Source organism: Ursus arctos, unplaced genomic scaffold (assembly GCF_023065955.2).
Source record: "Ursus arctos isolate Adak ecotype North America unplaced genomic scaffold, UrsArc2.0 scaffold_12, whole genome shotgun sequence".
Lineage (NCBI taxonomy): Eukaryota > Metazoa > Chordata > Mammalia > Carnivora > Ursidae > Ursus > Ursus arctos.
The window spans coordinates 34,444,112-34,470,219 of record NW_026622786.1 but is presented as its reverse complement, the minus strand read 5'-3'; the positions used below and the strand labels follow the sequence as shown (position 1 = coordinate 34,470,219).

At 38.9% G+C, this 26,108-nt stretch overlaps 1 protein-coding gene across 2 annotated transcripts in view; it reads left to right on the top strand.

Moving 5' to 3' along the window:
• HS2ST1 (heparan sulfate 2-O-sulfotransferase 1) overlaps positions 1-24,141 on the top strand; it is a 167,144-nt gene extending 143,003 nt beyond the window's left edge. The window contains exons 4-7 of one of the 2 annotated variants that reach the window (XM_026497669.4): positions 5,605-5,743; positions 16,346-16,443; positions 18,076-18,233; positions 19,191-24,141. In XM_026497669.4, the coding sequence (XP_026353454.1) occupies positions 5,605-5,743; positions 16,346-16,443; positions 18,076-18,233; positions 19,191-19,417 (622 nt within the window). In that variant the 3' untranslated portion in view covers positions 19,418-24,141. Of the gene's footprint in view, positions 1-5,604; positions 5,744-16,345; positions 16,444-18,075; positions 18,234-19,187 lie in introns of both variants that reach the window. The other variant, XM_026497668.4, reaches the window with a different exon arrangement.
• The last annotated feature ends 1,967 nt before the right edge of the window (positions 24,142-26,108 follow it).

Here is a 26,108-nt window from a genome sequence, read left to right as displayed (position 1 = left end):
TGGCCCTTCTTATTCCCAACTCTTAATAAGGCATTGCTCAAGACTGTCTTTGCCTCCATTATTCCCTTTGGGGAAGTTTGCCCATTTTTTCTTTATCAAGACATCAAAGCCACAGGGTGCCTGGGTGGCTCAGTCAGTTAGGCATCTTCCTTCGGCTCAGGTCATGATCCCGGGGTCCTTGGATCCAGTCCCACATTGGGCTCCCTGCTCAGCGGGGAGCCTGCTTCTCCCTCTCCCTGTGCTGCTCCCCCTGCTTGTGCTCACTCACTCTCTCTCTTTCCATCAAATAAATAAATAAAATCTTAAAAAAAAAAAAAAAAGACATCAAAGCCAGAAACTAGAGTCATCTTGGACAACCCCTTTCTTCACCGCATACATTTAATCAGTCACCAGGTCTTTTGCGTTTGGCGTCTTTCACTTAGCATAAGGCTTTTGACGTTCATCCAATGTATGCATCTATCAGTAGTTAGTTCTTGGATGAGTAGTAGTCCATTGTGTGGATACACCACAGTCTTCGTCCATTCACCACTTTCTGGATACTTGGATTGTTTCCAGCTTCTGATTATGAGTAAAGCTCCTAAAACATTTGCATGTAGATTTTATGTGGACATGTGTCTTCATTTCTCTTGGCTAAATAAGAGCGGGATTGCTGGATTGTATAGTAACTCTATAAGACACCGCAAAACTGTTTTCAGAAAGTGGCTGTGTTATTTGCAGTCTCCCAGCAGTGTATGAGAGTTCCAGGTGCTCTGCATTCTTGCCAGCATTTGGTATTGTTAGACGTTTCTCTTTTTTTAAAATTTGGGCCATTCTAATAGATGCATAGAGATTGAATGCCCTTTTTAAGAGGTAAATAATTACTACAAAAATCATAACATCACCAGTGGGACCAACAAATACCAACAGGTCATTCTCTATTTTTGAAACAAGACCATGGCAATCTACCACATGGGAAAGGATTTAAAAGTTTCTATGAACCCTTTAGGGCTAAGAGAGTCCAGAATAAATATATATAAGGTATCAGTGTCCCCAGTGAGACCGCTGCTTCCCTAGAGAGGTTAAATCTGGTATGAAGAGGAAATTACAAAGCATCGTGCTTACCGATGGCTAGTCAGCCCTCTTGCAGCTTCATCATGTTCCAGCTAGACGACAAGGTTCCTTTCAGATGTTCTGGGTATGCACTTGTTCTTTTAACCATTCTTGACGTTTACTTGTTTATCCAAACTATATAAAGTGTAGTTGTAAAGACATCAGCCTAGTTCGTGTTCCTTGCTTTGTCATACCACATATGCTGATGTAGCAAGAATAAGGTTTCTAAAATGTCTTCTTACCAACCTGCTGCTCAGATTGTATTTTTTGCCTTTTGATCTTTATAGAACATCACAGATTCCTACCAGTTATGCTGTTCTCTTCCAAGGAAGATCGTATTCTAATAGGTCAATAATAGTTTATATTTCTGGAATGAAGATGGGTTGTCTTTTCTTCACCTGAGCCCTCCTGAGGAACAGCTCAGATGCCCAGCCAGGGTTAAAGGTGGAGTTCGCGACCATAGAACACATTTTCCCCCTGTATAAAACTACCTGGTTGGCAAAAGAATTCAACCTACAAACCGAAAAGGATAAGTGTTTCCCAATCAGCTGAGCTGAATGGCCCAGGTGCTGTTTCTATCATGCCCGTTTTCTGTTAGAATCTCTTACCTCCATGTCGATATAACCATACCTTAATGTATAAATAATAGTCTTATCCATCGTCAGAATGAATTCATACATGTTATCTTATTAAAATCACACTTCATACATGTAAATGCCACCAGAGCCATGCCCCAGAAAGTCGTTTTCCAGACAGCAAGAAGAATTGTGTAAAGTGCCCTATCCCCTTTTCAGTGCCACTTGGTAAGAATTGCTGTCTGTCCCACATGTGAGGGACTTGGGGAGGGGAGAAAGGAAGCAGCGGTGGGAGGTGAGATGGGAAGGAGGTAATTCCCGAGCGAATGACTCAGGGTGGTCACTGGCTAATAATGGAGATGGTAAGGTGGTTCCCAGGGAATCCCACAGTTTTAAGATTGAAGTCATTGCCCCATCATCCTGTGCTTTCCCCTCCTTGTAGCCTCCTGTTACAGATTCTCCACTCTGTCAGTTAAGGTAGCGATTGTGTTTTTCCTTTCCTTTCCTTTCCTTTCCTTTCCTTTCCTTTCCTTTCCTTTCCTTTTCTTTTTTCTTTTTCCTTTCCTCTTTTCCTTTTTCTTTTCCTTTCCTTTCCAAGATTGATTGATTGATTTGAGAGAGAGAGAGCATGAGTGGGAAGGGCAGAGGGAGAGGGAGACAGAGAATCTGAAGCAGACTCCACACTGAGCACGGAGCCTGACTCAGCACTTGATCTCATGACCCCGAGATCACAACGCAACCTGAAACCAAGAGTCCAACACTCAGTGGACTGAGCCACCCGCACCTGTGTATTTCTGATGCCTCCCCCAAGCTCTTCTCCTTGCCGAGTTCACTGTCCCACAGGAAGGCTTCCCGAGTGGTTCCTTCGCAGCAGTCTGTTCAAGCTAATTCTATAATATTTGACCCTGTGTGTCTGGCACTGTGCTGAACACTAGTGGTAAAGCCATGACCAAGAGCAAACAGTGGCTGCCTCATGGAGCTTCTGCTTAATGCCTGATGTGACATGCCATATATTTGGCAATGATACTGTTTCCTTTTTTTAATACCTGTGAAAAAATTGTTTACTGTATTATTGGTTTTATGGTTTTATGAGTTGAGTGAGAAAAATGCATACCAATTCTGATCAACCAACTCACAACTCTGATGTTATGATAATGTTTGCCAAAAGGATTCTCTGTAGTTTGCAGTATTTCAGTATGTACACAGCATTTTAGTGACTTTGAGTCACTTAATGGTGAGAAAAGAACTCGAAGTCAAGATAGCTGACCCCTTCTCACACACAAAGTGGTTCTTGGAGAATACAACCTGTTTGTAAATTAAGAACTTCCTGGTTTGTTAATTTTCAATAATTCAAAGGCTGAAAGAATCGAATTATCCAGGCACCTTGCTTTTTTTCCTCTTCTATAGTCTCTTTTCACTACCCATTTGCTTAAGAACTAAGTAGAAAGCATTTATAGAATGTCTGCTGAGCCTAAGACATTGATTGCAATAGGCAGAAGTAACAGGGAAATGTGAAATTGGTTATTTTAGCTATATGCTTTTTAATGCCTTTGGAAAAAGATTTTAGTAAGAAGGGAAATTTAAGTTACAAGCTATGAACTAAAATTGAAGGTTTCTGTAGACAGATGAGTGAATATATCAAGAGTGGTTAAAAGAATAAGCAACTTTCACTGTCTCTTATCAGAGTCACACAACCTAAGCTTAGGCCTATCATTTCTCATTGTGATTTGTATTTTAGGAAAGATTGCTATTAATCTTTCAAATTAGTACTAATCAGTGGGCAAGTATTTATGTATACTCGGCCCTGTGAAATATATATAAGAAATGTACAGTACTATGCCTATCTCAAGTGGCTTATAATGGTTCTGGGGAGAGAAGACTTAGAAGAAGAACACTAGTAGGACAACCAGTGAGTGGAATGGCCTGAGAGCAGTAGCTCCTGGGTGCAGGTGTCCGTGAAAACAGGTAACACCTTGTGCCCTTGGCTTTCTAGGCTTTACAGGATTGCTTTATTTCCCCTCTGCATTGTATTCCCAAACAGCAGCCAATGGTTGTTTTTTTCCTCTCCTGCTTTAATGAGATATATTGACATATACATTGTGTAAGTTTAAGGTGTACAATGTGATGATTTGATACACATGTATTGTAAAGTGTTTACCACAATAAAGCTAGTTAACACATTCTTCACCTCACACAGTTACCATCTTACTGTTGCTGTCCTTTTGGTGAGGACATTTAAAATCTCTCCATAGCAACTTCAAGTTTACAATACAGTGTTGGCAGCTGTAGTCACCCTTTTGTACATTACAACCCATATCATGACACTTCTCTGCTGACTCAGGCTTCCCTCCTATTGCTTATAAAGCTACTGTGTAGGGCTCATCTCATCTGCACTCCCTCCACCCCACCCCCTGCTCTGTACTCACTTTATGATTCTGTTGCGGCCACGCAGATCTCCTTGCTGTTCCTTGAAAATGCCTGGCACTTAGCTGCTTGGGAAAACTACTCCTGGAGTTTCCTCTTCCTGGAACATTTTCCTCCAGAGGCCTGCCTGGAAATCCCTATTTTGAATTGTACTCTCCCCACTTCTGGCAGTCCCTATTCTCTTTCACTGCTTTGTTTTTTTCCTTTTTACCATCTCACATATTTACTTAATTTGTTTATATTCTGTCTCCCCCAAATAGAACGTTGGCTCTACTAGGACGAGGAATTTTGTCTTTTTTTCTCTCACCACTGCACTCCTAGTATTAGAATAGTGCCAGCATGTATTGAGTACACAAAAAAGTATTTTTAAATGAATTATTGTAGTAGAAAGAATAGAAAAATGAGAATGACATTCTAGTTAAGGAAGACAGAATGAGCAGAGGCACGTAAGGAGAAATAGGAACAAGTGTTATACGCTGGGGGAGGTAGAAGAGGTGGGCCTAACTGGAACAGATGGTTTCTTCTTTGAGGACAGTTAAAAATAAAGTTAGGTCAATAAGGTGGTACTTGAGACCTGTGAGACATAGGCCAGCAGGCATTAGCAACCAGGCAAAGGAGCTTGGGTTTGATGTCAACATAAAGAGTAGAGTTATTCCAGGTTCCTAAGAAGAAGGATCTGATAAATGGTGTTTTAGTAATATCAGTTGGGAATTGGTCTGGAAGGTAGATTGAAAAGGAGAGACACCGATGCAAGAAAACCAGCGAGGTTATTGCAGTGATGCAAACAAGAGGCCTTGGGAGAGGGCAGGGGTGCAAAGGAAGGGGGTGCATGAGAGCAGGTCAGATCTGTGGGGAAGCCAACAGCAGAAGATTCAAAAGGACTTGGTAACTGTACTACATGAAGAATGAGGGAAGGTGGAGGTGAAGATCACACGAAAGTTTCAGGACTGGGACAAGTGAGGGTATTAGAACAGGAGCCAGCTAGATGATGCTAGGGGCTGCACGCATTGCTAAAGTAAAAGCCTTCTCTGTCTCCTCTATTCCTTCAGCTCCTTCTCATTCCCCAAAGAAACAGTGCGGGAAACCATGTCTTTCACTCTTGTCTTTAAAATCAGCAACAGCAGAAGGTAGACTCCAGTGGTCACACTTGCTTGGATTTAACGGTGTATCTGTTGATAACGTGTGTCTGGTTTGGTGGGCCAGAAATAAGAAATCATGGCTACATAAAATTAAAATGTTTTATGTAATTCTTTCCAGTGAAATTTAAAATTGTCTTTCATTCGAATTTCCCTTCTCTTCTTTACTTCAGCAGTAATTTTTAAATTCTAATTTCCTGTTTACTGTATTGTAACATAAATAATCAAACTATTTCCTAATCTCCACATACTCTATTTTATTTAAATAAACTCATGTTCTTCTTTCCATATAGAATTTATACCTCAAACTTACAATTTCAGGACACCCCGAAACAGAATGCAAATACAGATTTCACCTTTTACGTTTCGTTCTTTTTCAGATTTGGTGTGAAGAAGAAGCCAATTTACATTAACGTCATAAGGGATCCTATCGAGAGGCTAGTTTCTTACTATTACTTCCTGAGATTCGGAGATGATTATAGACCAGGGTTAAGAAGACGAAAACAAGGAGACAAAAAGGTAATACTTTAGTTTTAAGATGTTTATAAAGATAATTGTTTATCAACTGCAATGAACAGTGTGCTTTTAAAACTGTTTATTAATTATAAATGTACTACTTGCTTATTGTGGAAATTTTGAAAAGAACCCAAAAGTATAAAGAGGCAAAAGTAAAACTTATAGTTGATATTTTGGTGTACACATAATTTTTTGTTATTTAAAAAAGATATTTTACTTTAGTTCCAGGGCCGAATATTTCTCTTATTATGGTCCTAACAGTTTGCTGTGAGACCATTATAATTATTCATTCATATGATGGTTTTGTGTATGTACTTTGGTTCTTTTAGTCTCAATGGTGGCAGTTTATATTGATTTGTGATCATCGGTTTGGGAACACTGTTTTGCTACAGCAGCTGTTTTTTTCAGACAAGACAAGAATAGTAACAGAGTTCTTACTTACTTACTAGCAGGTTCAGATTTGGGTTGTCTTCTATTTAAGGGCATCCTCCGGAATAGCACCAGTGTTATTTTTCTGAGAAACCAAACTGATTTGTCACTTTTCTGGTGGGACACCTTTACTGGGACCCCCGTTGCTCACGAGTTTGCCCAAGGCACAAGAGACACAATCTGACGTAATCTGAGACTTACTTCTCCTGCCTCATTTTCCCTCAGGTGCCCAGTGCTTCAGCCACGTGAAGTGTTACTCTCCTCTAGACTTACTATCGCCTCGTACTTTGGGCATGTGTGTTGTTCCCCATGTTGGAATGTCTCTCCTTCACTCCGGAAAACTGTCCACTTTGTAGGTCCAGCTCAAATGGTAGCTCTTCGATGAAGTCTTTTCTGGTGCCCCATAGGCAGTTAGTTATGTCACTTTTAAGGCTCCCAGAGCACTCCATTCAACCCCCCTTTTTTCAGCATTTATTTGTGGTATTTGAGTTGTTTCCATATATGTCTTCTCCAAAAGGTCGTGAACTTTCTGAAGGGGGCGCTATATTTCATTCTTCCTTGTTTCCCTAGTGTTTAGCGCAGCTGCCTAGTTCATCTGTTAAGTGCTTAGCAAATGAGTTGAATGAGTAATTCTGCACCTTTTGAACCTGAAGTGTTGTGTAATCATGATGCTAGATACCTGCTATAATAATTAACATACAACAATTAATTTTCCACTTAAGTTACATGTGCCTTCTGTGTCACATGAGGAGGTGATTTTTTTTTGTTTACTTTTTTTCTCTTTTCTAGAAATTGCTGTTTCTTTCCTTAGTCTTAAAGCTTTAGGCAGAAGGTACTGATCCAAACACAGATAACAGACCAGACCTTTTTCTTTTTAATGTCCACTGAGCTCTTAGTATTAGTTAATCTTCTTAAAATATATATACTTAGGTTATTATGGTGATTCTATGACATTTTATAAAATCTAATAATATAACTCTTTTGTGACCTAGTACTTTAGAATTTGTTGATAGTTATTTCTAAATTCACTCCAAAACTTCTTCCTCCCTCCCTTCCTTCTTTCCTTCCTTCCTTTTTAAAAAAATTTTAGTCCTTTCATTTACACTGTTTTTACTCAGTAAATATTAATATCCATCTCCCTTCTTCGAGCAAAGGAATATTAATGTGGGAAAGGAAAAGACTTGCAGTCACATCGGTTCCTACGTGCACCATCTGTCACTGTCAGCCCTGGATACCATGGTTTAGTGGTTGCTGCCCTATGTAGTTTGGGGAATTAGGTAATAATAATTCTTAATATAACACTAATAGTTCATATCTATTGAGTGCTTTTTGTGTACCAAGCACTGTTTTAAGATATATATATCTGTATTTTTTTCAGGTAGTCTACACAATAGTTCTACAGGGTAGCTACTGTTCTTGTCTCTATTTTACAGATAAGGAAACTGAGGCACAGAAAGTGCTTGCCTAGTGTTAAGTACCTTGCCTAGTGTTATACTACCAGTAAATGGTAGAGCTAGAATTTAAACCCAAGTACTCTGATTCCAGAGCTCACTGTCTTAAGCCCTGTATTCCCTTTAAAAAGGAGGGAGGGAATGCAACATGCTACCCAACATTTGTATATGAGAGAGGTTCCCCAGTTGCATTCTCAATACCCACAGAAAAATTCAGGCAGATATTTTAACATCATTTTCCTTTCATATTTGAAAGATTTAGGTAGATATGCCCTCCAAGCCTGAAGACTTAACCATTCTTCACCCTGATAATGATAGGGCTTGGTTTGTTTTTGGTTTTGTCTTTTTATGTCATTATAAAATACATATTAATACACCTGGTAATTTAGATGTAATATTAGTAACATCAACAGAATATTTTTGTATTACCTTAATTCTCATGAAGACAGCGCCATCTACAAATGCTTTATTAAAATGAATAATTGCTTTATGATTAGCAAAATGGACCTTTTGGTCTTGAAACTTATTGAAACATACACATTTTTAATAATTTGGCTTGTTTGTCATGACACGAGTATTGGCAACATTCTGGGACCTAATTAGTTAAATGATGTCGTTGTATTGCAAATAACTCCATATCTTTAACTGGAAAGAGCTTTCATTCATTAATAAGCTCATATCTATTGAGTTGATAAGACTGCGTGGCATATAACATTTTTTGAATGGCAGGGTATTTGAAGATAAGGGGGATTGAAAGGTGGCTATGATGACGTAGGAAATACCTGGCAAAGTTGGAAATACCTTGCATTGGTCTCGTTTCCATTAAATTGTATATTGATTACACCTCAAGTGATACTTGGAAGCATATTAGATAATATTCAGTTCAGCACTCATGGCAACTATTGTGTTTTAAACTGCAGTACCTCATAATGCAAACTGCTTCCTCCTAACATTGCCAAACAGTAATTTCAAACACATTTCAGGTATATGTATACCTATGATAGCTTTCAGTTGATTTTGCAAGGAACAAAAGATTTGTTTTATTTGGGAGATTTCAAATACTCTGTTCTTTATATTTGTAATTGGACGTTTACTTAGTATAATCTCTGCCCAGAACCTGGAAAATAGGGATATTAAATAATACGGAGGACAGCATTAAAGAACTATATAGAGAAATCAGTGATTCTCAGGCTTGATAGTCTTAGAACTCCGTTTACTCTTAAGTTATTGAGGACCCCCAACGAGCTTTTGTTTGTGTGATAATTACCAATATCAAGAAATATACCAATTTACTGGGAACCTTTAAAAATACTAATTTAAAAGTAACAGTAGGAAACCCACCATTTGGTAACATAAATAATATATTTTAGTGCAAATGACCACTTTTCAAAAAAGTATAAAGAATTGCTTTTTATATTTTTGCAATTTTTAAAAAATATCTGGCTTAATAGAGATGGTTGGATTTTCATATCTGCTATTGAATTCATCTGTTCAATATGTTCTTTCGGTTGAAGTGTATAAAAAAAAATCCATGTTTACACAGATATGTAATTAGAAAAGGGAGGATTTTAAGAGTCTTTTTAGAAGATTGTGGATGTTCTTCTTTAATATTACACTAAAACTTGACAAGTAGTAGTTTCTGTAGAATCTGAAACCACAGCAGTGAACTTTTTAATGCTGTGCTACATTAAAATCCATTCATGTATTTTACACTTTGAATGGATTTTTTAACTGAGCTTAGTTGTATAACATCATGTATTGGTCATTGGAAACATACTCATACATTAAGTTATGTGGACCTTCCAAATGTTGACACCTTTTATTATACAGTATCAGAAATTCACATTCACTAATATCACCACTGATCTCATTAGAGAAGTCTTTGAGTATTGGGAAACTGCCACACTTAAGGTGGCAGATCGAGTTTTCCAAAATTTTATATTTTTGCTTGAAAGCTTAACTTTTGTCACTGGCTGCCGCAGGATTTCTCAGCCTCAACACTGTTGTTGTTTGGGGCCAGAAAACTCCTTGTCATGAGGGGCTGCCTATACACGTAGGATGTTAACCAGTATCTCTGACCTCTAACTAGTAGCATCCCCCCAAGACCCCCAGTTCTGAGAACCAAAAATGTCTGTAGACATTGCCAGATGTCACCTGCTGGGTCAAAAGAGCTCCATTTGGGAACCACTGGGCTACTAACAGTGTTAGTTGTTTTCTGCCGTGGGGCAGGTACACTGTTCATTTTGAGAAAATAATCTACCAAATACTCAAGTTTGAATAACCATAGTTTGTCTCTCAGTCCCTTCAATATAGGGCTTCTTATGGCTTCTAAGTAATAGTAACTGCACCTATAATTCTCATCACTCACATTTTCTAGATATTATAAATACTTTGGCTTTGAACTGCCCTATAGATTATTAAACATTTTTTATTAACTGTTGTTTTGTTAGCAGAACACCAAAGGGGGGTCATATTTCTAGAAAGTGTAAATCGTTACATGCTCTAAATAACAATCTAAAGGAGAATCAGTTTGTGTTTGTTAAGAAGTACTCATTGGTCCCAGGGATTATAATTCCTGCCCCAGATTGTATTCTTTTTATTTCTTGCTCTAAATTAACTAGACTTACAGCTATAAGTATTTTAGTGAGTTTAGAATATTCTACCTAAAAATATATATTAGTTTATGAAAGGTAGTAATGAGATTAGAAGAAATCCATACTCAGTGCTGCCTGATTCTGTCATTAACTTACAAAATACTGCCTCCACACTTCTTAGCAATTCACAGTCCCCTGACCCTGGTTTGTTTATGGAACATGAATTTTACAGTTCTGTCTCACAAAGGCATGTGAAAAAATTCTTGTCTGCATAGCTAGTATTTTATATGTAAAAAGCAAAGCATCGCAGGAAAGCAGTATAATTCTTTACAGTTCATATTTATTTGAAAGCTTCATATAGACCAGTATTCTCGATCTCAGTAAAAGGTGCACAACCCAGAGTCAGCCTTGACTTGTCTTCTTCCCAGGTTTCTGATGGGACCATAGGTGTTTCCTTTCATCAAAAGAGAGAAAACAGCAGAGTCAGTTATCATGGAGTTGAAGAAAGAGAGGATGAATTCAAAGTGGATATTATTTTTTAATCATGTGTAAATAAGTGGAGGTATCCACTAGAAATTGTATTTGTATCTCAAGAAATAGTTCTGAACTAAATTATGGATTTGGGAGTCATCAACATCAGGTGGGAGTTGAAACAGGGGATTGAATGAAATTGCACTTGGAAGACCTAGAATATGGAAAGAAGACCAAATGAAAAAGGAAGAAGAAAAAGAAGGGGAGCCAATGTGTAGCTCTGGGGCGTACTAGCATTTCAGGAGTAAGCAGAGAAAGAGGGGCATGGCAAGGAAGCCTGAGGTCAGAGAATCAGAAGGCAAACCCGATGAGTCCAAATAGATGGGAAAATAATTTCAATTGCAAAGGAGTTAGCGAATTGAGGATTTAAAACTGTCCCTTAGATTTGTCACTGGGGAGGTCATTAGGGATGATTTAGAAAGTAATATAAGTAGAATCCAGAGGGTCGAGGAATAACTGAGAAATGAAGTTAAGACCCAGAGAAAAGACCACTCTCAAGATAGAAGTTTGGCTTTAGAAGGAGCAAAAAACATCAGGAAATGTTTCTTTAAGATGATAGACACTTGGGCATATTATATATCTAAAGAGATCAGGGGTGGTGGCTGATACAAGAGACTAGAGAAAAATTGATGGAGCAGGGTCTCAGAAGGGGGGAGGATGGTATTCAAAGATAGGAGAAGGAAATACGTCTTTAAAGATGAGGGCAGCAGGGGGCTACAGATACAGGTAAGCTTTTGTCTAAGCAGGAAGTCCAAGGAGCTTTCTCGTAGCTTCGGTTTTCTGTATAAAGTGTGAAGCAAGTTCCTTTGCAGAAAAGGATTTGCATGTAAATATAATTGCCTCACTATCAAGCATCACAAATTTTGATTACTTTTTTTAAACTTCAGTTTTAGGAATTAAATATCTAAACTAATAATCTAAGTAGTCTAAAGAACATTTCGATATTTCATGCTTTTAAAAATATCTGTATCTTGCTCACAATGAGTTGTTCTTTCTAAACATAGATGATTTTTAAGTGAAAAAACTGGTCATAATTTTTTGTTTCTGTGGTGTACTGAACTGGGTTTTGTGGGAGAGGAAGAGAGTCTGGAGTGTTTTTATTTGTTTTTGCCTTGTATTTGGAGGACTTCAAATTTTAGAAGAGAAAAATATTTACTTATAGAAAATCCTATTTCTGAAATATGACCAAAATGTGTAGGAGAAGGCTAATAGAAGGTGGCACATCAGCAGGAGACTGTTGATGACCGTGCGTCTGTGCGACAGTCTTCAGTGTTCTGGGTACAGAAGCCCCAGTGCTGATGTCGCTGTCGGGGAGCCCGTGCAGCAGCTCTTGATTAAAATCTTAGTGGACTGAGTCATCAAGGTGTGTGTGGTAAAGATGGTATTGAGTTGCCTTCATCTGGCTTCTCTCACTAGGAACTACTTGGTTTACTTTATTCAGCAAGTATTTATGTAGAAATGGGAGAGTTTCTGTTATGCTAAGCTCTGGCACATTCGTGTATCTTCACCAGTGTTTGATTTTTCATGGTCTGTTGTTTTCTCCATGTCTTCCTTACTCCTGGCCATGTTCGGATTGTTCTTTTAGTTGATAGGGACAAAATTCCTTCCCCAAATGATAAAGGAAGCAAAACCCAATCTATTTTTCTACTTTTATATTGTCTAATAAAATATTTGTTAGGTGAATTAAAGTAGATGCTAAACTTCTAAAAGAAGCCCAAATAATTTAAATAAGATTATTTTTTTAAAAGATTTTATTTACTTGAAAGAGGGTCAGAAGGAGAGGGAGTGGGAGAAGCAGACTCCCCGCCGAGCGTGGAGTGCGAGGGACACAGGGCTCCACATGGGGCTCCATCCCAGAACCCTGAGATCATTACCGGAGCTGGAGTCAGTGGCTTAACCTACTGAGCCACCCGGGCGCCCCTAAGTAAGATGATTTTTATCATACTTAAAAGCCTAAAAGTGAGAGGTCCAGACTCTTAGAGCAACTTTGCTTCACGCTGTTACTCAGGGACCTAATTTCCTTCCATATTCTTATTCTGCTGTTCTTTAGGAAGTTGTCCTTAGGTGGTTGGTTGAATTTAGGTCACAACTACTTCTGCCTTCTGGCCTGAACTTAGTCACGTGGCTATACCTAACTGCAAGAGACTCTGAAAGAATGGAAGAGTGAATTTTGTACACTGCCAGAGTGGGCTAGCAGATTTAAAACTACTGGCCAGAAGTAGACTTGAAGGTTAGCTACACATTGTTTTATTTGAAATACTAAAATACTCCAGGAACACAGGAATTAGGAGCTGGCTAACTTGAGAATTTAATGCATGCTTAGTCATTAATCAGTTTTTATTCCAGTAGTGGATATTTAAATTCCCAAAGTTGACTAACTGTATGGAAATTTTTAATACTGCAGCATTTTAATATCCTAGTTTCTTATATTTAAGCAAAAGCTTTTCGGTGTCTTTGACTCTTACACAAAGTGGTAGCAGAGATCGTGCATTCACCCACAGTCACCGTAATAATTCATTTATTTTCTGTCGGGACTCTAATCAGATAGAGGCGTAAGGAAGCAGAGCACTTCTGAGCTTCAGAGGCACCTCGCTATGACCTGGGATCATTCTTAAATTGGATAGGCATGGAATCAGAAACCTTCCAGTATATCATCACTCAGGTCACTGAGCCAAAGGTTTCTTAGAAATTGGAACATGGTAGAGATAGATACATACATCGGTTGTTTTATTTTTATGAGCTACAAGTTGGCGTAAATGATAATAAAACTTCTTTTTAGAGAGTGACTTAGGCCAGCACATCGAAGTCAGACCATCTCGTAAAATTCAGAAATAATGTCATGGCCACTGAAACGGGGTTTATTGAGTCTTAAGAGTAAACTGAGGTGTTTTCACTTTACGTGTGTGTGTGTGTGTGTGTGTAGAATTTGTGTATGTGTATCTAGCTGCAGAGAGAGCCTAAGAGAATTTGAGAGAACTCTAAGGCTGTCAAAATGCTTCCTGAAAAAATGTTCCTGCCCCTCTCTTCTTCATCTTCGCTGGAACTGTGCCTTTACTTAAATTCCTGTAAATCCCTGAAATGCAGCCTTCCCAGTTACTTTCAACTACCGATTGTGCAGACAGTTTGTATGGCAATAGACTGTGTGCTGTGGAGGACACAAACGCACACTGCACGATCCCTCAAAGAAGCTTGCATTGCAGCTGAGAGAGAACATAATACACATTTTTTAAAAAATGTACATGAAGCACGTTCTTCAGATAAAGATGTACATACAGATATACATGCCTGGGTCCTAAGAGCTGGCTATTACAGGGCAGTATACAATTAATTTATACGAATCCAAAGAAGAAGTAACTTTGGGCAGGAGTCATTGGAAAGATAGTCTTCATGTAAATAAGACTGGTAGAAGGAAGGTACTTTTAGAGGAAGAAAATGTAATCAGCAAAGGTATATAGATTTGAGGTACATACCACATGCTTGAGAAACTTATACAACAGGCTAATCTGATAAACATGGAAGTTGCACATAGAGATAAGGCTAGCCTAGGGTTTTGAGGTCAGAGTATGAAGCATTTCTTAAAGCCAGGATAAAAAGTTTGAATTCTTTTTCTTGAGACATTGGAAACCATTGATGGTTTCTGAGTAGAGGATGTTAGAAGTGACTCCTTAGACGAATCTGGTAACTGTACAGAGCGGGTTGAAGGAATTGAAGGAAGGAGGGAAGGGAGCCCATTAGAAAGTGATTATAAGAATGGAGACATGGCGTTGTGGGACCCTGATAGAAGCGAGATTGACAAAAGAAAAGATGGATTGGAAAGACATTACCTCAACGATGTTAGGTGAGGGAGAAGAAAAATTCGGAAATGTTCTGAGATCTTCAGTTTGAATTACACGGGCAATGTAATCCTTTTGCCAGAAGTATTGAGCATGAGGTAATATTGGAAATTCAAACGAAAATGCACACTAGGTATTGGAAGATGAGAAGCGATGGATCTGGAGGTCCAGATTTAAAAGTCTTTTGCCTAGAAATTATAAATGAAGCCAAGGAGGTTGGAAGTGTGAAAAAGCTAAGGAAGGGAGCAGGCAAAGAGAAGATCACGGAGATGAATTTCCATACCTGGTGGAAGGACCAAACATGCTTCAAAGAAGATAATGATAGTACATTCAGAAAGGCCCAGAGAACCAACAAAGCCAGAAAGGGGAGTGTCCAAAGAAATAGACAAGGATCCATTAGGGGCAGAGAGACCAAGAGCTTTTCAGAAAGGAGAGGGTGGTCAAATGCTGTGAAGGTCAAGGAGAACAAGAACCAACAAAACATTGTATTTGACTCTTGGGGAGTTGGGGTGGGGAGAGAGACAGGCACAGACATAGACAAATTCCCTTTATCGAATGCCTACAGTGGATAGTCACTGTGATAGATTCTCTTACATCCATGATTTTATTTCTTCCTCAAAATAAGATCATGTCCTCCTTTTTTAGGTAAGGAAACAAACACAAAAACAAAACAAAAGGAAAAAAATTTTTCTGGATTCAGGATTCAAACCCAAGTCATAGACGTTTTTGCTATATCATGGAGAAGGTCATCTGTAAAAGGAATGGGTAACTTATGGGCTGTGGTCTGCTGTTGTCTGTTGAATGTTGCCAGAGTAAAGAGAATCATTCCACTCTAGCTCCGCCCAACACCAGGTGTAAGGATTTTTTGGCTCCATTCTCATAGATTTTTGGTTGAAACGGCCCTTTGAATCTATCTAATTGTATAGATTAGAAACTGAGGTTTGGAGTCCTTAGAGACTTACTTAAAATAAGGTCAAACCTGGTTCCAGAAACTCAAGAGCCTTGACTCAGCTCTCATGCTCTTTCTATTCTTTCACACTTTCTCTTCTCAGAAATAATAGGTGGCATTTGTAGATGTCTTACCACGACAACCAGAGCTCCCAAGTTTGTTCTCTGGGATCTCAGTATCATATCGAATAGATAGTGCCTACTGTTAAAATGCCTGTGACAGACAATAAGTACTCAAGGAAGTGAAGCGGATTAATTTTAGATTCATAACCTGTCAGTCTCTTTCCCTTTTAAATAATTCAGTCAGGTGCCTTGGACAGGAGGGCACACAAGTCATCAGTATCTGAGGTCATTTCTGCTTTGTACAATGAGTTGTTTGTTTTATCGAGGAAAGGAGAGAAGACTTAAGTGTAGTCCTCCTTTATATTCTTTTCAAATAATTATTTCACATAGAGTATCTTTAGCCTTGTTTTTATTTAATTTCCTTTGGAAGGGGGCTAGAAAGTACAAAGACACAAATTCAACATAAACCAGTACTTACTCTCAAGGACAAATTATTATCTGAGTGGGGGAGGGTTTAATTCGTACAGGAAAAAACAAAACAACTCCTGTATACATCGGCATTAAACAAAGACGGGAGAAAAATCTGTTTAACTTTCTTTAATATCTCAAGTATGTTTTCCTAACCTGCCTATCTTTTTAATTTGCTAGCTCATCGCACCTGCTGCTGCCTGTGTGTTTAATAACTTACCTGTTAAGGTATTTGATAGGTGAGACCTGCGTTTATGGCTCACACCTGCTGCTTTGTGTCTGTTCCAGACCTTTGATGAATGTGTAGCCGAGGGCGGCTCAGACTGTGCTCCGGAGAAGCTCTGGCTTCAAATCCCATTCTTCTGTGGCCACAGCTCGGAATGCTGGTAGGGACACAAAGCTTAAATTGATAATCTTCTTTATAATCTGTTTCATAAGTGTGAACCTACTAGTCAAGGGCTAGGTATAGGGAAATTAATGAAAGACCAGACTAAAAATAATATATAATTAAGTAATATCTAGTTTTATAGTTACATTTAAGTGCATTGAAAAGATTCTTCATACATCATATCCTTGCAATGTTTTCTCAGATGCTGGTTTTTAATTTTGGGGGTTTTTTTGTTGTTGTTGTTTTTTGTTTTTTTATTTTATTTGAGAGAGTGAGCGAGAGCACAAGCAAGGGGGAGGGGCAGAGGCAGAGGAAAAGGCAGGCACTTAACCAACTGAGCCACCCAGGAGCCCCATAATTTTTTGGTTTTGGTGTTAACAGGTTTTGCTGTATTCCAGCAGAGCTCTTAAATAGAGGCCAGGAATCATTTCATAAACCTCATTTTCTCCTAAGCTTATCGTTTTAGCCATTCATTTTAGATCAAGAACAGGCTTAGTTAGTAAATTATTCACCTGGTTTTACTGTTAACTGATTTTTTTTACTTTGAGAGAAGCCAAGGTTATGATTGCAGTTTAGTCTGTTAATAAATGTGAGGTGGAAAATAAAGATATTTTATCTTCAGTAAAGAGTTATTTCCTCAGAATGTGCGGAGTTTTCAGTTTTTAAAAAGGTACATTTTTATACGTATTTAGTCTAATTGTTTTAATAGGAAAAGTAGAAACAAGAACACATTCAAAGTTTGCGTCTTCCTAAAAAAATGATGAGAAATGCAAGGAACGCCTTCATTCTTTTTCTCATTGTGTGAGACATGTTGTTGGATCACTGTGAACCTTAAGGGTCCTACTCAGTAGATTATAACAAAGCATAATAACAGCATAAGAACTAGAAGCTTAGGAAGAACATCTCGATTTTTAATCATATCCTTAGAACAGGGATTGGCAAATTACAACCTGCAGACCAAACCTGGCCCATCACCTGTTTTTATAAATAACGTTTTTTTTTTTTTAAAGATTTTATTTATTTATTTGACAGAGATAGAGACAGCCAGCGAGAGAGGGAACACAAGCAGGGGGAGTGGGAGAGGAAGAAGCAGGCTCATAGCGGAGGAGCCTGATGTGGGGCTCGATCCCATAACGCCGGGATCACGCCCTGAGCCGAAGGCAGGCGCTTAACCGCTGTGCCACCCAGGCGCCCTATAAATAAAGTTTTATTGGAACACAGCCATCTCCATTTATTTACTTACTGTCTATGACTGTTTTCATGCTGCAAGAGCAAAGTTAAGTATTTGTAACCAAGAACATATGGCCTGCAAAGCCCAAGATATTTACTCCCTGGCACTTTACAGAAGAAGTTTGCCAACCCCTGCCTTAGAACAATAAAAGGGTATTGCTCTTTTGAGCTTTAGTGAGGAGATTTTAATTGAACTTCAGTATGTTTCATAGATTTGTAGAACTGGGAGGGAACTTCGACATCAAGTGATTTACCCTCCTCCCCACTGAAGACATTAATAAAAGGGTATTAATGCTTTGGATGGACGCGTGTTTATTTTCTCCATAATATACAGTGTCAGAGCCATCAAAACCTGGCAGATTTCACAGCCAGGTTTTTAATTCCTTTTCTTTGGTTTTAGGAATGTGGGAAGCAGGTGGGCTATGGATCAAGCCAAGTATAACCTAATTAATGAATACTTTCTGGTGGGAGTTACTGAAGAGCTTGAAGATTTTATCATGTTGCTGGAGGCAGCTTTGCCCCGGTTCTTCAGGGGCGCTACAGAACTCTACCGTACAGGTATATAAAGGACGGGTTTCTTTTTAAAGCTGTCCTTAACTTTATTTGCAACTTGAAAAATATGTGTGATTTGAGTAAAGCACAAGAAATAACTCCAGAAAGGCGGGTGTATTGCTTGTTTCCTCTTACATTTTCATTACAAAAACAGGGCCTGGCACACAGCTGGTGTTCGTTCAGTATTTTTTGAGCACATAAACATGCATTAGATGATAATTAGAAGGCATTGTAGGGATAGTGGAAAGACACGATCTGCAGAACCAGCCTTCGTTAGAAATGTGTAATATTAACTAATGCCAGACACCAAACACTATGACCGTATTGCACCTGAGACCTGCCTAATGCTGTTTAGAGTAGGGGTGGGATGGTGAGACTGAGTCCCAGCCGTGATAATCAGCGTGTGCCGTGTCTGTCATGGTCAAGTGTGCTTCAGCAGCCTGGACTGTATGACATTGAAAAGCTGAGAGTGACGGGGCTCTGGTCCAATCTAATGCGGAGTTTCCCCCTGTTCTTCGGTAAGATACAACATTGCGACTCTTCCTAGAGTATGCATGTGCCCTAGCTTCTCACAGGTAGAGAATGTGGGTTATGGTAAATTTGTATTAAGTTTGCAAATAGATATTTTATCATGTTTAAAAAATAGAGCACCAAGCATTTGAGATTAGAACAGCATGTAAGGCAACAGCCTACACTTTACCGAGTGCTGATCCATACTTTCCTATTTGACATCTCATTAAGTCTTTAACAGATTAAGGATTTACATTATAAAGGAATAAATGACAGTTCTAGTATGATTAGGGCACGAGCTATGCCTGAATGATACAGTGTTGTGAATGCACAAGTTAGGTTACCGTCCTTCAACGTGCCGCATTAACTTAAGCCATCTCTCCACGTAAGAAGCATAGCTCTTTTGTGTGTTCTCAGAATTATTCACCTTTTCTTTTTCTCCTTCGTAAGTAGGAAAGAAATCTCATCTTAGGAAAACCACGGAGAAGAAACTCCCCACTAAACAAACCATTGCAAAGCTGCAGCAGTCTGACATTTGGAAAATGGAGAATGAGTTCTATGAATTTGCTCTGGAGCAGTTCCAGTTCATCAGAGCCCACGCCGTACGGGAAAAAGACGGAGACCTCTACATCCTCGCACAGAACTTTTTCTATGAAAAGATTTACCCGAAATCGAACTGAGTACAGGTGTGACTGTTAGGTTTTTGAACTAAAACTTTGACCCTGTCTTCACCTTAGTTCTCGGCCCCACAAGTCGGGCTGCTGGTCGGTGTGAAAGGCAGTGTGTCTCGAGCCAAGTTAGGGAACAGTAACACCGAGGAAGTAGATGCTGGCTGGTAAGTTTCAGTGGCCTGAGAGGCTTCAGTTTCAGCCTTTTCTTCTTTTTCTTTTTCTTTTTTTTTTTTTTTTCCCTCTTTTCCTGGTTAAATTTTGGTGGGAGTTATAGCCTCCTGCCTGGAAAAAGCCTACATCTCACCTACAATAAACACATAGCGGGTCTAATTGGAGGCTAAATACAAACACAAGTTCTGATACTGTCTTTTTGATAAAGCGTTTTTTTTCCAGCTGACCACGAATGAAGAGGAATCCATTTGCTAGCCCCGCCTTCACCTGGAGGTTTATACACCTCTACTGAGTAGTGTTAGCTGTTGGGCGGTGTGTGCTTTGTTTTTGTGAATCATGTCTCATGAAATTTATTGGAATGTTTGATCCTGTTTGCTAAGAATGTTTCTGCTATAGTTGGAATTGCCCACATTTATGTAGGTCGTTTTAATATTCTTTAAAAAAAACTGATCATTAGTGTTAAAAACCAATTTTAAAAGAGTGAGCAGTATTTCTCATTCCTGTCTCCCCAGTATCTAAGATTGGGGAGACACTTCAAAGAATGTTGATGTTGTCTGGAGTTTTAGTTAAGGCTTCCACACATTAATATCAAAAAAATAAGTTTAGTATTTGTTCCTCCATGGTTATCTGTAGAGCGGTACACTGACATTGGTGATTCCATATTATAACTCCATTAGTGGGCTGTGGTGTGGGTAGGATTTTCCTACTTCTTCTGTACTTTTACTTGTAGACTATTTTTACTAAGGTGCTTTATAATGTGTTTTAAAGCATTGCATTTACAAAAAAAAGAAAGGAAAATGCTGTAAATATTGCATATTTTATGTATTTGGACCAAAAGGTTATAAGTAATTAGGTAAAAGTGGTTTTGCACCAGTTTTATTATGTCAAGTAAAATCATCAGACCTCCTGTTCTTGTAGTTCTCAAGTAACTTTACTGTTAATACATCACTGAAATGAACTTCGGTAACCTTTCAATTTTGATACACAGAACATTGTTCATAATTGGGGGCAGTAATTAGAGTGGAAAGAGTACTGGCCAAGGAGTCAGAAAATCTGATTTCTGGCTCTGCCACTCATCAGCTGTGTGATCTTGGGCAAGTCACTTAACCTCTCTTTGCCTCAATTTCCTCGTCTTGAAATGAGACTAATACCTGCTGTACCTACCTCACAGGGGTGTTGTGAGGAATAAACGAGACGGCACGTGAAAGCACTTTGGAAACTGTTAATGCGCTGTGGAGACATAAGGGGTGATGGAAACATCTTTCACGTACAGTTCCGTACCTTTCATTTTTTAACAAAGGGAAAAGTCCACTTCTAAGCTGGTTGAAAAAAAAGGTTAATCTTGATATAAATTTGTGTTTGATAAATATCTTCTCTGTTTTATCTTCCCTGTTTCAACAACTATGGAAATAGGAAACACCTGTGAACTCTTAAAGATTCATGAACCGCTGCTCGAGTTCAGGAAGTTCCCTGTGTGAGACAGACTCATTAGCCGGCTCGGGGCAGGGGAAAATGTGCTCTTCAAATTTGGGAGATTTGTCTGTTGTTATTTTACGTTACCATTCAGAAATGGTAGCTATTTTGTACCTCTGATTGTTAAGGTATATTTTGTAGAGTTTAATTTCCCTGTACCATCTTACCCTTCTTAGAGTACCAGACAGAGAGAATTTTAGGAACATTTTCTAAAAGAATAATCTTTACTATGTTTGGTTTAAATAAATACTATTCCTGAACAAGCCCTCACCAAACTAGGTAAATAAACATTTTAGGCAGGCTGCTTTAAAGGTTATTAACTGTATGGGAAGTGAGGAGGGTGCACGATTTATCAAAAAAAAAAAATTTTTTTTAAAGAAAAGCTGAAGGAAGTTGGCAGAAAGAATCATTTAATAATACCCACCCCCCCCCCCCCCAGTAATAGGAAAACATCAAGGAACATCGACAGGCATACTTTCCTTATTTGGCTTGCTTTCTTTTTCGTGTATTTATTAACTTTTACAGATATTTATTGAAAATCTACACAAATGATTCCCTTGCCCAAAAGGAAAGCAGCACCTCAAGGGCAGGGTGTTTGACATGTGTAATCTGCTAAGGACCCCCCAGTATGCAGGGTGTTCTTGGAGGACATGCTGAAATCTTGAGGTGCATTAACTCTTAGGAAACTAGGGTAGCACATGGTGCCCTACGTCATGGGTTCAGTAGACTCTTCCTACAAAGGTCCAGAGGGTAACTGTTTCAGGCTTTGCAGTCTCTACAGGCTCTGTCAAAACTACTCGGCTCTGTCAGGTGAACACAAAAGCAGCTACAGACAACACATACATGAGTGAGCATGGCTGTGTTCCAGTAATACTTTATTACCAAGACAGGTGACATGCCAGATAGGGACCATGGGCTGCAGTTTACCAACCCCGTAATAGGTCATTATTTATGGAGAAATCATTTTTAAAATCTGTATTCTAGTGACCTAAAAGAGTTTATATACTTCCAAAAGCTCCTAACTTATATCCAAAGAGTAGCTTTCTTATTCAGGCGGTCTCTCCCACAGATTCATGAACTTTTATGACTTAGATTGCTTCCAAGTGGGCATGTGTTCTTTCCCAGGTTAACAGTTCAGAAGAGAGGTATGTATTCTGTCCTCTTGTAAGATGGGTTAGGGAGTATCCTTCCTGGAGACAGAAAGGGTTAGATTGAATTCTGTCTGGTCCAGTACAGTCCTGGGAGTCTGACGAGTGCAGAGTCCTCGTAATACCTACCTTTATAATAAAAAAAAATAGAACCACTGAGACAATAATGTATTTTTTAAAAGTGGCAAATGTGGTTTTCTTTTTTCAGCCTTTGTGCTTTTTCAGTATTTTGACCATAGGGAATTTTTTTTTTTATAATACAAAAGCGAATTAACCACTCTGAATTTTAAAAGATGATGTTATGTGTGTATGTGTGTGTGTATATATATATATACATGTTTATTTCCTAAAAGAGGAAAAAGTACTTTTTTTGTTCAACTTGTATCAACTCCTGTTTTCTAATTGCTGTGAAATGGCAACTGTTGATAAATTATTGTGACTGTTTTAAAATGTAATGGGGAGGATATATTTTGATTTTACGGAGCTTTAATCTGTAAAGTATCACTCAAATATATCGGATAGCAACACTTAAAGTATTGCATGGGGATTACTTTTCTATCATCCATACCCATTTGTGAAACTTTGAACATATTGGGTGCTTCTGAATTCTTGATGATTGGGTTTAGATTATTGAAAATCGGAGAACTTAAACTTACTGACTTTTAAACTTTAAATTTTATTTTCTATTCTTAAAATTCCATTAATGCCTATAATTTGAAATCTGTTGTTGCTCTTTCTCAATATTATGTCCCATTGGAAATTCCTAAAATTGTTAGTGCCACCAGTGATTTACAAACAGTATTTTGATATTGCAGATGATTTGCTCATTGTGTTTGCATAGTTAGAAAGAAAATAGTTTGTAGACAATTATTCTCTTTTTCTAATAAAATGAAATAAAAATTCTTAAAAGCACTAGAGAATTTAACTAAAGGCTGGTTCCCAAGTGCATAGCTGGTATTTTAATTTATATTCCAATTCCACATAGAGAACATCTGTGTAAGCCCTCTATCTGGCTTTTCCCATTGATCATTCTCCAAACACACCTATGGTCCTAGAAGCCTTTATTAGGAGAAGTACCATGCTGTACGGTACTGTAACCTTTTGTGAAGTTTGTCTGTAAGAGGCCCAGGTGCTTCTACTTTATGATTTGAAAATTTGCCTCTTCATAAATTAGTGCCATTTACTTTGAGAGGAAGCAGGGCAATCGCTGTGAAATTTCTGCATCCATTTACCCTATGCAGAATTGCTGTACCATGCCAACTAAACTGCTGCTCAGGCAGCCTTTTGAGGGAAAAGCATCCCTGTTTCAAATGCACTGCCAATTCAGCTCCTCTGGAGTGGAGCTTACTTTCCGATTTCCTGCAGTGGGAATTTTAGAGATTGAAATGGGCGATCAGTTAGTCAGATTTATCCTATAATTTAAGTTCACGCAGCTTTGTGACCTTTGCAGTACTATTTATGGAAGGACCCTGATGGCGATGATCTCTTGCAAACACATTACTGGTGAGCCTATGATTTCGACCCACTGGTGCTGTCTATCTGGTTTTTGGACAGCTCCCCAGCTTTCTGTTGACAGCCAGGTGTGTGAGCACCTCTAAAGCAGTGTTGAATGTAAGTTTGAGAAACATGGGTTGTCTATTTTGACTTTTATTTTATGAATACTACAAACAGCTAAACAGTGCCTTGTTCCCCCTCACAATCCATGTTGGAAGATGCTCACTCCTTCCTCTGTCTCGGCTCTCCCCTCCTTCTCTCTCCTCCCCCATTCAGTTGATTCATTTATGCAATACTGTTTCCAACTTGAAACCATTTTGTCACATCTGTTGGAGAGATAATCACTCCTTTTCCTTAACATTCTGCCAGCTTTCTGTTGTCGAAGTGTTTCAGTTGATTACCTGATGCAAAAGCTATAAAATAAACACTCAGTGGGAAGGGGAGAAATGGTTTGGTGTCCTGTTTTAATATTTTCTTCCGTAGCCTTGACACTGATGGACACTTTCCAAGCGGACTCGGTGTTGAATGGCTCAGCTGTCACCACCACCAGAAACGTATGCAGCATCGTTGGTCCGTAATGATTTTCTGGCTTATTTGTGACATGCAGACAGACTGACATGCCCCTGCCGCTTTTTGCTTGGTACTTCATCGTTAGTATTGAAATTTCAGATGGAAAATTTACAAGGTATACTTGGGATATACACTTTAATTAGAAGAATAAAGGAAATAAGAGAAGGACTATCAACTTAGAATAAAAAGGAAATGGGGGCGTAGTTAACCTGATTAACACTTACTACGCAGTGCAGACATGCCCATGATGTTTTAACAGAATACACATTTTTAATAGTTGTTTTTTCATCCTTAACAGAGAAACTCCCGATTGCATAGATTGCCACTTCCCAGCCACTGGCTCACTGTTCTGAGCAAGTAATTGGTTCTTTTTATATTCTGTAGTATTGTGGTGAGTAACATACCAGTTCAGTGATGAACTTTCTTAACAGGGGATTTGGTCTGTACCCACACAGCATGGATTGAGAGTCAGAAGGGCCTGCTTTTGGCAGTGTGACTTTAGTAAATGGAGAGAGCAGTGTTATGAAGGTTGGACATCATGGATACAAAGTGCTGGCCTGGGGCAGACTAATGACTAATAGCTTTTCTACGCTCTGTTAGAATATTGTTGGGAAGCTGGCCTGCCCTTCTGACCCTGCAGAGCGCTAGTTATGTCCCTTTGTAGAAGATCTTTCTATAAATACTTTCAAATACCACTGAATTTTACTTCTTACCAACAAGTTATTATTGTAATGCCTCCTTGTGTGCCAATAACATAGATATTCTTGGTTCTGATACCTGCTCTTGTCTCCATCTACAGATTTCCTCTGAGAAAAGTGGGAGGTGGGAGGTGCTACTTGTGCTAAAGGAGACCAGCTTGCATATTCCAGAAGTGGCTGTGTCCACACACTCTGAACAGTGTGCGCTGCCGAGAAGTACTTGTATAAAGCTCAGGATACCTGGACTACAATGATTGGCCCTCTTTCAACCGGGGGGATAAAAAAAAGCTATACTCTGTAGGAAAAGAGAACGTTTGCCTAAGAGTTATGAACCAGGTGATCATGTTGGATTTCCAGGGCTTGAGGACATCTGAAAAACAAACTTACCATGAAATGATTGTGGCCTAAACCCGCACATTTTCACTGTACTCTCATCATTCCTATTTTTTTTTAAATAAAACAAGCCAGTGAGCTTTATTATTTTTTTTAAGTAATCTCTACACCTAAATTGGGGCTCGAACTCATGACCCCAAGGTCAAGAGTCCCATGGTCTGCCAACTGAGCCAGGCACCCTGTCACTAGCTATTTTTAAAAGCACAAACGTTAAGCTTTTGGAACCTTCTCTTGGTAGTAACAAGTACCGAAATGCACATCCCAAGCCACTGTTTTCTTCGAAGGCATCTCGCCACGCACTGCCTTACCTTGTCTGCCTTACGCCCTGTCTCAGCTGTGTTAGCACAGAGCACAGGTGTGCACCGCGTGAGCAGACAATGGCACCACCAACAAAATGGACCCAGTGTGCAAGTTTGCCCCCTTTCTGCTCCAGGAATGAGCAAACAAGGAAAAATTTTACAAAGGCTATTCTCTTTGTGGTTTGCTATATTTCTTCTAGTAGCATGAAACTAAACAGAAACTTTAAAAATACTCCGAGGGCATATATTGTAAGGTATAATGGACTTCTCAGTAATGTAGTTACCACTTAAGACCTGTGAAGGGAAACAACAGGAAAAATGTTGAGTTTGTTGTTGCTGCTGCTTTTATCTGTGTCATTTTAGGGGAGAGAATAAAGTCCCTTGAATAGATGATTTTTTGGTTTGAAAACGATGACTGTGGGTATTCACGAGAAGATAATCCCTAAGAGTTATC